The following is a 13,751-nucleotide window of genomic DNA, read 5'->3' as shown; positions in this document are numbered from 1 at the left end:
CAGAAAACCACAGAGAGGCGTGGACCAGCCTGCTGCTGTTCTTCCTTACCAAGGTGCTAAAGATCAGCGATGAAATGACAGGAAGTCAAAACACCCACTGATGCTTTGTGAGTGACCTTTGTGCACACAGACAAGTCAGTCTGAGACCGTTATGTGTTACATGAACTTTTAGTATTTAAGAAACAAAATTAAACCAGCTGAAATAATTTTTTACTATTTTATATGTGTGCACATGTTCTGTTATGCAAACAGCATAAACATAATACAGAGGAGGAAAAACAAAACTGGTTTCCTGATTTGTAGATGTTAGGTTTTCTAAACTTATGTTGCAAAAGATTCTGCACGACTTTTTGTACAATACATCATCTGGCTTTCTAATCAGGATTAGTTAAGTTTTTGAACTTAATTTGAAATGCTGAATCGCTGAATTAGAGTTGCAGCTGCTAGCTGTTTAATGTTTATTAATTATCAGCCAGGACAACATCATAGGAAATTCTTTATCATTTAATAACGAATGATATAAAATGTGTTTGTTCATCCACAAAATTTCACCATTACATTATAGACAGAAACAGTTGCTGTACATCTTCTTGCATCCATCCTCCTGTCACAGCCTGTGCTTTACAGAGTCTGGTGTCTCTGTAGCAACCGTGTCCACAGTGACATACTTATACCAGAGCAGAGCCCGACAAACTTTACTCCACTTCACTACCAGGCCTTCTGAAGATCCATCACACGTTTGTTTAGGCAAATGGAACATTGGGAACGTTTCTCCAAGTGGTGAAGATAGATGCATGAAGGGCATCTACTCTTAGGAACTGTTGTCCATTTTTGTGAACTTCCCTTGCCATCCATCCCCAAAGGTTCTCAGTTGGATTAAGATCAGGGGAAGATGCAGAATGGTCCAAAAGAGTGAAGAGTGAAAGATTGTCCTGGAAGAAGTCCCTTGTCCTGCAGTCATTGTGCACTGTAGCGTTGTCCTGTTTAAAAACCCAGTCTTTACCACACAGACGAGGGCCCTAAGTCATGAGGGATGCTTTCTGCAACACCTGGACATAACCAGTGACCATTTGATGCCCCTGCACCTCCTGAAGCTCCATTGTTCCACTGAAGGAAAAAGTACCCCAAACCCATATGGTGCCCCTCCACTGTGGCACGTAGAAAAACTCTCGGGTGGCATCTGCTTGTCATGCCAGTAACGTTGGAAACCATCAGGACCATTAAGGTTACATTTTTTCTCATCAGAGAATAAAACTTTCTTCCACCTTTCAGTGTCCCATGTTTGGTGCACTCTTGCAAAGTCCAAACGGTCAGCTCTGTGGTGTTCAAGGCGACGAGGCCTTTGAAGATGCTGTCTGATGGTTACGGGGCTGCAGTCAGCACCAGTAACGGCCTTAATTTGGGTCGAGGATCGTCCAGTGTCTTGACGGATAGCCATTTGGATCCTCTGGCTCAGTGCTGGTAAAATTTTGGGGGGTCTTCCACTTGACTTTTGTTGGTCTGTAATCCTCAGCAGTGATGCCGCGCTTCAAGAGACCCTGCTTATGCAGTTCAACAACCCGACCATGCTCAAAAAGGGAACGATTTTTTTGCCTTTACCATCAGAACGCCATGGCAGTGTGACTACCTGACAGAAAATGACAGTGAATCCACATTTGTGCCCAGATTTGGCCTTTTAAAAGCATGTGGTCTTAAATTTTTGATCAGCTGTAAAACAGCCTGTTTCAGTTTAAGTGTTGTTCCCAATAAATTGCATGCTCAAAAAAATGTTTTGTCTCACCCCCACTTTTTCTTGTGGCATGTTGAAGCTCTACTTGGAACTTGTTAAGATCTAACTATGCAAAATATGATTTTTTTATTAAAAAATTATTTATTTATTTTGCCATTTTTCATGTCGAAATGTACAAATATATGATTGTGGGATTTGTATAGAGTATTTGTGTACATCACATAAATGTTGTCAAGCACACACATTACAATCATTGAAGTATTATAATATTATTGATTTTATTTCTTTTTATTATTTCTTTTAATTTTGCGTTACTTTTGTCAATTTGTGGCAGAGGCCCACAAACTGAAAACTATTCACACTCATACAGATACAGTTTTGGTTACTATCAAGATGACTTAAAGGACAGCCGATTTCAGCAACAACAAAAAAACTTTTTAAAAAAGTAAAAACTATTTACTTCTCACTTTAGCTATTAAATATATGTAAATATTCAGTCAAAATGTAGATGTCAAACTTTTCTTTTTAAAATATTTACATTTAATGTTGGCTTAGCTCTTCAGATTTGTTGTGGAGAGCACTACTGGGGCCTTTCTCTTGTATCAGCTCTGTCAGGTCTGACCTGGACTACAGTGTGTTTAGGTGTTCACCACAAAAGGTCAAACACAAAAGCACTGAAAGTTTAAATCACACTTTTTTGTTAAAAAGGATATTACCACATTTATGAAGCACTATATTCAATAATATGAACTAACAAAATATTAATAATTGCATTATTATTAAATGATTCATAATTGAAATAATTCATCGTGGATACTTCATAGTTGCTGGCCTTCAACTGTCTGAATACTGTTATGATTGTTGGGTTTCTGTTGCCTTCTTTCCTGTAGGTGGCGCTGTTGAACTGTTGGATTTCCTCAGAATCAGAGTAAATCCAGCTGTGCCAAGCAAACATGACCGGAAGTTTTTGTTATCCCAGGAAAATAAGAGCCCAAAAATGTTTATTGCGTAATCAAAACGTCGTGATTTTATTAAAACACAAGTTTTGAAATTTTAACCAAGGACATTTGTGTAATTACATGCATACAGAGTTATAGGATAGCTGGCCAAAATTATTTTTAAATGCCTTTTTAATCGCCAGAGTAAACAAACTCATAAAACTAAAGAAATGTTGGCAAATTTGCTAATTTAGTTAAAGGTGACTGTGTCTGTGAAGGCCAGTGTAAATTGTTGTGTAAATTGTGTAAACCACTGTTCAGGGACAAAATATAGATTTTATAAAAGGTGTTCCAAAGCATTTGAAATACAAAATATCTCTCAAGAATCCAAACATATCACAGATTCTTGATAACCAAATTGCATGTCAAATATAACAGTTAAAATGAGTTCTAAATGCATACTTATTGTTCGGATTTTGTTGACGCATGCCTTTATTTAGATTGGAAAGGGAATCAACAAAACAGTGAAAATGACAAAGACGAATAATGCACCATTTCAGCTCCCAGAAGTCAGTCCTCTTTGATATGCTTTGTATTTTTTCTAATCTTTTCTGACTAGATTGAGTTGCACTCTCACCAGTGCAACCCTGTTACACACATTTCCAAAGGAAGGCAAATTAATTTAAAAGATTCCTTATTTATATGACTGCATGTATCCTTGACTTTCCATCATCACATGTATCATATTCTACAGCTCGCACCTCTTACAAACACATGCTAAAAACATATATGTAAACATAAATAACATAAACAACATTTCTGTTGTCTGAAATATATATTTATCATAGCTATGTACAAGCACAAGTTCTATATGTAATAAGTCATTATGTCTTGTGTAAATGGTTACTCAAATTGTAACCCTGTTACCATGTCATGTTAATAATATAACCGTAAATGTTTTTCCTAGCTCTCTGAATCTATTATCTTTGCACTGGTTTAAATTATTAGATGAGTTTAATTTTTGAAAATAAACCAAAAAAGTGGGACTATTGAAAAGTTAGATGTGGTAAGGTTCAAAAGTTGCTAAGATTAAGTCTAAGTCTAAATATTAATTAGTTAACTAACTAAAATATCTCATAAAAAGTGAACCTTTGATGCCTGAGGTGGACAAATTTAAGGGGTTTTGTTTGTTTTTTATGGTTTATTATTTGTTTTTCTTAAATACATAGATTATAAAATAAATGCATTATCACTTATTCGCCACTTTTGAAACCTAAACTGCCCAATTATAGAATGACTCAAAAGTATTATATGGGTTGGGCTCCAGCAGAAAGCACAGTTTTTTATCTCAGAGGCTACAGTAAGATGTGTTTAATATGTTTAATTAGAACTATGATTGGCGTGAGGATACGGTGGACGGGAACATTAAAGTAAAACAAAGTGCTTAAAATGTGTTTGTTTTTAGCACGGCGGCTAAGCAAAAGACATCAATTCAGGAAGTTTTTATTCCCCTTATATTTTGAAAAGCAGCACCGGAAGTAAAGTGGTGTCTAGTGTGTACTTCACGGCGGTCGCGTCTGTCCGTGTGAGGTCCCGTGACAAATTTCATTGGAACTTTGTGCGGCCAGGAAACACTGATGTTTCCTGCTGCGCTCACTTGTCGGACGGCTGTGAGCAGTGAGAGAAAGCACACTTTCATTTGGAGGGTTTAGGGACTTTCGTCCCTGCCCGACCTGGACAAATGTTTGCTACCTTAGCAGCTTAACTGCCGTAGAGCGAAAAATCCCCGCTGGAACTGCGAAATTAAAGGAACACCGCGTCAAAATCCTGAAAGGTACGTGATGTTCACGTAACTCCTAACGACGTGTTGGCTAGCTGTAGCTGTAATATTTACTTCAAATGGGGAGAACTGGTGCCAGTGTAATGTTAAGTAATATAATGCTAGTTATAACATTAACCGTTTGTTGCTCAAATATGTCACTAAAGAAAGTTTAGCCGAGAGACACTTAAAGTTACTAACTTGTGTTTGCTCATCTACTGTTTAGTACTCACCATGTCCTTATAGCTTAATACTGTATTGTTTATAGTTTGTGTTACATTTGCGGTCTTGTTAGAGTGTATGAAGCTTATCATTTAGTGTCTGCCGGGGGTTTATTTGCGTGTGTGTGTTGAGCTCCTCCCTCCCCTGTCTCTTTTTTCTTTTCTCTCACGTCCTCGGCTCGAAAATGTATTATTAAGAAATTATTTTCCCCTCAATACACGTAACATGTGCACAGATTTAAAAGTAGTACCGGTGTAAGTACACCTGTACTCTTTGTAAGCTTTTGCCGATACTTTTGGCAGAATGAAACAGAAATAGTAAACGAGGCCTTTTTCAATGCTGTCTTCAAGGGAACTGTCATCCACATAGCTCTACGTAGCTTTCAGACTTCAGAAGCTGTTACAATGAATGTTCACCTTGAATGTTTATCCAAGCTTGTGTGATATTAACACGCACCAAAAAAGTCAAATTTACACTGACAGGAAGGTTGCTTCCCTTGGTGATCCCTCTTCATCATTCCGTTTCCTCTTGTTATCCAAAGAGTATATTTAAACTCACATGTGGACTCTCATCTCATCTGTCCATTTGCTTTGACTGGAGGTCAACTTCACATTTCCTTCCCTGATGTTAATGTGTGGTTTTATGGGACAAATACTCACATTACAAAAGAGCCAGCTCAACATCTGTCATAACAGAGCAAGCTCCTTAAGGCTGCTGAGCGTGCTCTCTTTGAGTTCTTATTTTCTGCAGCTGATGAACCGGTCATTTCTTGTCAGTGCACACACTGATTCAGGTTTGTTTCGAAAAGGAAGTCGGTAGACACTGCGGCTGTCTCTAAGCTGTCTGGACTGTCAGGTTAGGGTAAGAATTTGGTCATGTGCTGATGCACTATGTTTGTGCTCCCCGCACTACTCAAGCTGCACTTCCTCTATCAGAGATTTGCCACTGTTGTGGCAACACAGACTGGTCTGAGTAAAGGTTAGAAATCATCTTTCGTCCCCTCAAAACTTTGCCTTTTTTTTTTTTTTTTTTTGTTGATCAGCAGCTGCTTGCCTGACTGAGCTTTCGTGGTCTTCTAGTGTTGCTTCTGCTTTACTGTACATAACCACAGATATCCCTATGTTTGAACTGATCATTGAGAAGTTTTTTTTTTTTATCCCATGTAGTAGGCTGTAATATTTTGGGTCTGTCATCACAAGTTAATTCATGTTGTGATGTGGGCATAAACTGTGGCGAGGACACATGTTTAACAATAGTCTCATTCCTTCTTATTCGCATTGTGATTCCCACTCTTTGTTTTCACTTCTTATTATTTAACTTGACAGTGCGTGCTGGTGGGTGTGGTGAGCTGCAGCATTCCATACTTAGGAGTAGCAGCCTGTGTCAGGCTCCAAATGTAGGTTTCACTGCACGGTTATATGTTGTTTCCCCCCATCAACAAAAAAAAATTCTGGAATGTTAAAAAGCGGGTCCTACCCTGTGAGTTTCACAAGCCATTTAAGCATGAAAAACACGCACAGATGTGGGGCAGCTCGGCGATGTGCACAGCCATTTTCGTGTGTGTCAGCCACAATGACGCAACCTTTTTTTTTTTTTTCCATTACAGAATTGGTGTACACCAATTCTGTAATAAGATTCAGTCAATTAGATCAATACATATCCTAATTTATCGCCAGAAAATATGTTTTCCTGCTTTTACCTGTTTTTATTTTTTTAAATCTTAGGTGGCGGGTGTCACAAGAATTACACATTAAAAGGTCACCTTGGGCTGAGGCTGATGGGCTTTGATAGACTGAACAGTCTCAGCAAAATGAAAATATTTCCTAGTTACAGCTCTATTTTTAAACAAATGCTTTGCATATGTGGACAAGCAGTTGTATTAGAGGGAAAAGTTAGTACTGGTAATACTGGCTCTTTGTGTTCTTATAAATGTGAGTAAAAGTGAAACTAAAAAGGAAGTTTTACAGTGTCGTGACAGAACAGAAAGAACGCCTAGTGATGAAGAGGGCATGAAGGTCCCTCTGACTGCACTCATGCATTTTAAAGAGGGCCGCTCTTTTACCGTTTCCTCACCCCAACGTGAGCAGAATGAGATGCCCACTCAGGATACACTCAGGATCCGTACGCGGCAGGAGAAAGCTGTCACAGAGCAGGTTTTCTGTGTGTTTTGAGAAAGCAGCGGGGCTCGGAAAGATAAAACTACTAAACAAAACTAGGCTGACCTCACAAACCTCAGACAATGGTCAAGTCAGAGCAGCAGACAAAGAGCTTTGTTCTAAAACAACAGACGTTACATAACGGACAGAGAAGGATATGCCGCTCTCTGTGTGTTCAGTTAGATCACACAGTGTTGAGTATTTACAGTACACATGATCGTTTCAGGTCCCCAGTTAAGCTGGAGACAGAAGACACTTCTGTTACAGTTTATTAGAATTTACTCATTAAGACTTATCAGTATTAACTTTGTCCCTCTTCACCTTAAATCAACTGAAAGCCTGACCTTTTGTTAATTCAACAGTCAGGGGAAGGAATTTATTGGATCCCAGCAATTTGCTTTATTTATTTCCTTCTAATGTTTTGCTTGCTGTGTAACTCTGGCTTCAAAAATCCCTGCAAGGTTTAAAAAAATTATACATTTTTCTACTGAGCCAAACAAGGGAGAATGTCACAGACTCAGCATGTTTGAGAGCTAGTGTGTGAATCACTGTGGGCTTGTATGTGCTCAGTTGTTAGGGGAGATGTGTGTGAGTTGTATAGACATGGAATAGATTGCATGGATAGAGTCATCTGGAAGAAGATGGCACGATTAACAGCAAAATAATAGCTAGTATGTGCTGTATTGATATGTTGAAGTGTTATGTTATTAAAACTGAGGGAGGATGGGATATGCTCACAGTAAGGAGTGAGTTAACTGGTTGCCCAGGAGGAGGGAGCCCACCTGCTGCCATGTTGCAGCTCACTGACCCATCTGTTGTCCCTGTACTCTCACCACAATCTTCCCTTTTTAACTCTTTACCCCTCAAAAGCCTAGCAGGAGTAACCCTTGAAGCTCTTTTATGAAACTAATGGTTTCTGTCATATTTTAATCCTGCTTAAAGAACAAAATGACTGGGTGTGCATCAGAGGCAAGTGAAGGTGGTCTCTGCCTATGCAGCTACCCTTGGAAAAATCCAGAAACTTTATTTCTTAATAGTCAGATGATATATGATATATGATATAGTCATTTTTATGGGTGAAAGAGTTAAGAAAGCCAAAGGACTTCTAGACAGACTTTCAGCCAAGACTACATTTGAATAACGTCTTTTTAAAAATGATTACCTGTAATGTAACAGATAGTGACAAAAAAGAAGAAAAATACTTACACTCTTCAACGTTTTAACATACGGTGTACATAACCTAGTTTAAAAATAACTAGACCGGTGTTACATATTTTGTTCTGTTGTGTATTTAACATATCTTAATGATATGAATGTTTGATTCTTGGCAAAATAAAACTGAGCGTTTCTAACACATGGGATGATACCATTTCGAGAACTGAGTGCTTATAAAGTGCAAAGCAGTTACAACAAATACTGTGCCGATATAATCTGATTAATGAGCAAAGGCTGCCACCTCTGAAGTGTGCAGTGATGTAAGCCCTGCAAGCTGATATGTGTAGTGAGCAGAGCAAGACCAGTTTCACTTCCTGTATAACAGAGTAAGCTCTTCTCTTTCCTCTTTTGCAGTAGAGACCCAGAATGAGGATTGGCCAGTCGTATACTTGAAGCCTTTTCCTGGGGGACACATTACTGCACCTTTGAATGCTGACCGGCCCTAAGATGGAGGACCAACCCAGTTTTCCCAATGTCAGCATCCCTTGCCACAATGAGCAGAGGGACAAAAAAAAGCGTTACACAGTGCGTGCATTGGTTCATTCATATTTTTTCTGCAGGAAATGTAATCCCAGAAATGGTCATTTAAATTAGGACTTGCTACTTTTCTTAATGTTTACATGAATTATGGTTGTCTGTTTTTTCAGGTTTACAAAGTGATTGTCAATGTTGGACAACAGGAATGGTTTGTCTTCAGGCGATATGCAGAGTTTGATAAACTCTTTAACACAGTAAGCAATGGAACATCTTGATCTTCCATCAAATCTAATTTGGGGGGCAGATGTTGTGTTTTATGATATTAAGAATCATTCAGAATAATTACAAATATGTCAGAATAATCTTCTCCCTTCTAAAATAATTTTCTCTGTTGCGCTTTTAACACAGTTAAGGAAACAGTTTCCATCTATGAACTTGAAAATTCCAGCTAAAAGGATATTTGGGGACAACTTTGACCCGGGTAGGTGTTTGCATTTAACTAAATAGGCCCTGCTTGATCTTTGTTGCGTGCAAGTGATTGATTGTAGGTTTGTTTTAAATAGAGTTCATCAAGCAAAGAAGAGCCGGGTTACATGAGTTCATCAAAAAACTCGTCTCACATCCTCAGCTTTGCAACCAGTAAGTGTAGCAGCTCCTACTGTTATTATACAACACTATATTATATATTGATGTCTGATGCTAACTTTATTAGGATGAGTTGTTCAGATTTGTTTAGCCGTGCTTTGTGCTTATTTAAATTAAAAGTTGTACTATGTTGGCTGTCACCTGCTGCTGTTAGAATGTTTTTATTTACCTGCTTGTCCTGTGTTAAACTTCACAGTCCAGATGTGAGGGCATTTTTACTAATGGAAAAAAGGGAACAAATATCAGATGCCTCTGAGGATGAAGATGAAAAGGTATGTAGCAGTTTTGGATGATGGTTTGCCTGTCCTGATGACAGCATCTTGTCTGATAACCCTTTTTATACATGCATAAATATACCTATATAAATATTTCAGACAGTTATTTTAGGCTGTTATGTTAATATGGCAGCTGTGGGTCTCACTGGCTTATCTAAATGATGTTTTTCTACTCTACAACAGAACAACTCTACCTCCAGAAACATCAACCTGGGACCCTCTGCAAATCCACAGTATGTTTACTAGAACATAGCTGACAAGGCCTTGATGTTTTTATCAATTATTTCTATCTGAAATGCCTGTAAATTTAAAAATATTTTATCTTTCAGAGCCAAGCCCACAGACTTTGACTTTTTAAAAGTCATAGGAAAAGGGAGTTTTGGGAAGGTATGTAATTGGTGCAATACTGGAAAATATGTTCACTTTATCTTCATCCCAGATGTTAGACAGTGACAAGTTTTAATGTCATTACTGTTGAGGAAGCAACAGGTTTTAGTTCTGCATGTGTTGCCCTTTCCATGTAGGAAGTGAGAATCGGATAAGGAATTATTTTGGTTTTCAGTGTTGATGAAATTCTCAACCTGCTCTGGTTCTCTCCTGATGCAGGTTTTCCTCGCTAAACGAAAACACGATGGAAAGTTTTATGCCATCAAGATCTTACAAAAAAAGATCATTCTCAACAGGAAAGAGGTAAAACTTTGATCACCACTGAGTTTATCTGTATTTTGGCTTGGATATGTGTATGATAATGGTTCACATATATTGTTTTGCCAATCAGCAAAAACACATCATGGCAGAACGCAACGTTTTGCTGAAGAACGTGAAACATCCTTTCCTGGTTGGGCTTCATTATTCCTTCCAGACTAAAGACAAGTTGTACTTCGTGTTGGATTTCATCAATGGAGGAGAAGTGAGTTGTTTCACTTTTATTTGTAATAAAATCACACAGAATTGAGTCACACTGTCATGAACAGCTGAGAAATGAAGCAATAAAGAAACTTTTTTTAAAAATCTCCCTTTACTGTTAACACACCTCCATGTGTGATATTTTTATTAGCGATTATAGCATTACTTGGAGTAAGGGTGGCTTTTGCATGTTACTGCTTCAAGTGTGATCGGTTTTTTTAGCTGCGCTGCGTGACAATCAGCATGCCATTAAAGCCGAATCTTACTCTGAACCAGATGAGCACAACATGCCAAAAGTGAAATATCAGTATTTATAAGTTCTCCATTAAATGTTCACTCTAACTTTTTTCTTTTCAGCTTTTCTTTCATCTTCAAAGAGAAAGGACCTTTCCGGAGCCCAGAGCAAAGTTCTACATTGCTGAAATGGCAAGTGCGCTGGGATACCTGCATTCTCTCACGATTGTTTACAGGTATGCTGCTATTCAAGTGTCAGTCAAGCCAAATATGTAAAGCCAAGATACAGTCATGTGAAAAAGAAAGTTCAAGTGATTCTGTGAAGTCATGTGAAAAACTAATACTATTACTACTAGCAAATAGACCGTGCAGAGAAACTATGAGGAGAAAAACCCCGAAGAGCTACGTCTCAGACATCTCATGATTGAAATGCTATGGTGGGGTCATAAAAAAGCTGTGCATAAATGAATGCCTGCAAAGCTCACTGAACTGAAGCAATGTGGTAAAGAAGATGCAGTGTGAGAGGCTGATTACTTCAAGCTAATAAAGCTAAATGTGTTTCTTTAAGCTGTTATAGGATGAGATATACTTAGTTGGTGTTTTTTTTTTTGTTTTTTTTTTACAAGACTTTCTTCAAGTGTAGAGCTTATGAAATTAAATTGAAATTAAATTTACTTAAAACATATGGGCGTTTAAATGCAACTGTGTTTGAAATTATTTTTTCAGAGACTTAAAGCCAGAAAATATCCTTCTTGACCACGAGGTAAGTGTTCAACGAATCCCAAAATATATCTCAATGGCACTTTTGGATATCATGTTAGGGTTATAACTGGTGGAGGAGTTATTACATAAAACATGTACAGGACACATTTCATTCTCCTGCTGTCAATTTCCAGTTCCAGCTGGACAGAAAGCGTGTGATTGGATTAGGTCTTATTAATGATTTTCCTGCCTAGCCTCATTGAGAAAGTTAGGAAACGGTGAATGTGACTGACTGCTGCAGCCAACATTCCTAGTAAACAATAGTATCCTCAGTCCCGGGGGATAATGAGCTGCTTGTGTGGCACATGTTATCTAAAAACATCCCTATGTCCTCCCTTTTCCAGGGGCATATCGTACTCACAGACTTTGGATTGTGCAAGGAAGGCATTTCCCAGAAGGACACTACCACTACATTTTGTGGAACACCTGAGGTTTGTGTTCCAAGAAAGCCTTTTGTTTAACATGACAATCATTGAAAACCTTATTACAAAAGTGAAGTTAATAATTTTCCGCTGTGTGTGTGTGTGTGTTGTAATTTGTTAAACTACTGGAGAATAAAATACACTTTCATATGCAAAAGAACTGTAGCATTGATAACTGTGTTTTAAGCTAGAAGGAAAATGTGGGAGTTAATGTCATATTATTATGTGGGGTTTTTTCTTCTTCCTCTTTTTAAATGAGCAGTACTTAGCTCCAGAGGTCTTGAAGAAGCTGCCGTATGATCGCACAGTAGACTGGTGGTGTCTGGGCTCAGTGCTGTATGAAATGCTCTTTGGTCTAGTGAGTTTTTACTTTGACATTTCCAAAAATAACTCTGATTTGTAAATCTGCTTTAGTGATAAATGTTGAAACATTTCAATGAGTTGCCACATTTTCCTACTCACTTATAAACCTCTACTTCCCCCCCCCCCCATATCCTAGCCACCTTTCTACAGCAGGGACACACACGAGATGTATGACAACATCCTCCACAAGCCGCTAACCAGGCGTCCCGGTGCCTCCAACACAGCCTGGTCTCTCCTCGACGGGCTGCTGGAGAAAGATGGCAAGCGCAGACTGGGATACAGGGAAGACTTTGTATGTGTCATTTATTAAATCGATTTTCACTACAGAATTTGTAACTTTTGAGCTCCCTCTAGTGGCCCATACCTTTAATGTATATGCGTGTCACTGTCTCTAACACTAATTAAAAATGAGTGTCATTCTTCTCTTCACGCTCTGTTAGCTGAAAAATCATGTTGCGGTTTATTTACTCTTGACTTTCAGATTGAGATCAGAAGACACAGCTTCTTCTCTTCCATCAACTGGGATGACCTTGAGCAGAAGAAGATCCCTCCCCCTTTTACACCACTTGTGGTAAATATTTTTTCCTGTAATCAAAACCGCCTGGGTATTTTACACTTATTTTGACTCTTCACAAGACATAATTCTCTTGGCTTTGCAGTAGTATAGACTTACAGGACATTCTGTACAGTACATTGTTTATATACTATTCTAATCACACTGAATGACTAAAAAACATCTTTGTGGAGATGGAGTAGCTTTAATATTTGAGTTATCATGTTTATAGTATGAGTAGATCTAGTTCATAGTAATTCTTAAAGAACAAACAAGAATAAACTTGTAACAAGCGTGCACATACATGCAGTCCAACAAAATTAGATATGCAATCTAACAGAGTATTGACACAATGAAAAGGTCACATCTCGCTTAGGTAAGCTTTGTTGCAGGGGTATCTTGTTGTTTGTACAACTACAAGTCTTGATTTTTTTTTTTTTTTTAAACTGGCAACTCTATTTATAATTTTTTATGATTGCCATGTCTTTTTGGAGCACAGTGTAAAATTGAAACAATGCTTTTCTGTCACGGGAGTAAGTCACCCTTAGGTGACCTACTCCGTGATGATGTTTTGTATTTTTTTACATGAATGATAATGTGACCTCTGCACTCTTTTTTTTAAAAACAGAGCTCTGTCAGTGATATCTCAAACTTCGATCCTGAGTTCACAGAGGAGATGGTCCCCAACTCAGTGTGCTGGTCTCAAGAACAGTCGATTGTCAACGCTAGTGTTATGGAAGCCGATGACGCTTTTGTGGGCTTTTCTTACGCACCACCTTCTGATGATTCTTTCCTATGAAACATTCCCATAGAAGCATTCAGTTGCCTTAACCATTCTAACTTTCTTTTTTTCTTTTTTTTTTTTTTTTTTTTACTAAAGGGAAGCAGTATAAATGGATTAACTTGTTATGTGAAGCCAAAGCACGCAGCTGAGAAGGAACTGCACTCAAAATAGATTTTGGTTGAAACAAGATATTATTTTACCTGTATTTATAATAAAAAAAAAAAAAAGTACATCCATAACAGATTCTATTT

At 38.1% G+C, this 13,751-nt stretch overlaps 1 protein-coding gene across 1 annotated transcript; it reads left to right on the top strand.

The window, feature by feature from the left end:
- Positions 1 to 4,251: 4,251 nt before the first annotated feature.
- sgk3 (serum/glucocorticoid regulated kinase family member 3) lies at positions 4,252 to 13,713 on the top strand. Its single transcript, XM_040044000.1, has 17 exons — positions 4,252 to 4,501; positions 8,434 to 8,604; positions 8,727 to 8,810; positions 8,965 to 9,037; positions 9,120 to 9,195; positions 9,398 to 9,473; positions 9,660 to 9,709; positions 9,806 to 9,863; positions 10,083 to 10,166; positions 10,255 to 10,386; positions 10,740 to 10,852; positions 11,343 to 11,379; positions 11,723 to 11,809; positions 12,063 to 12,158; positions 12,300 to 12,455; positions 12,645 to 12,734; positions 13,345 to 13,713. Exons 2-17 carry the CDS (start codon positions 8,509 to 8,511, stop codon positions 13,513 to 13,515), a joined length of 1,479 nt encoding a protein of 492 aa, XP_039899934.1. The 5' UTR covers positions 4,252 to 4,501; positions 8,434 to 8,508; the 3' UTR covers positions 13,516 to 13,713.
- The last annotated feature ends 38 nt before the right edge of the window (positions 13,714 to 13,751 follow it).

This window comes from Simochromis diagramma, unplaced genomic scaffold (genome assembly GCF_900408965.1).
Source record: "Simochromis diagramma unplaced genomic scaffold, fSimDia1.1 OVJJ01000602.1, whole genome shotgun sequence".
Lineage (NCBI taxonomy): Eukaryota > Metazoa > Chordata > Actinopteri > Cichliformes > Cichlidae > Simochromis > Simochromis diagramma.
This window is presented reverse-complemented; position numbering and strand designations above follow the sequence as displayed.

What these genes read in the sequence shown, in the direction of transcription:
- sgk3 (XM_040044000.1), top strand. Translation starts at nt 8,509, where the DNA reads ATGCTGACCGGCCCTAAGATGGAGGACCAACCCAGTTTTCCCAATGTC. An exon ending in CATTTTGTGGAACACCTGAG is followed by an intron (nt 11,810 to 12,062) that starts GTTTGTGTTCCA and finishes TTAAATGAGCAG; the next exon opens with TACTTAGCTCCAGAGGTCTT. An exon ending in CCCCTTTTACACCACTTGTG is followed by an intron (nt 12,735 to 13,344) that starts GTAAATATTTTT and finishes TTTTAAAAACAG; the next exon opens with AGCTCTGTCAGTGATATCTC.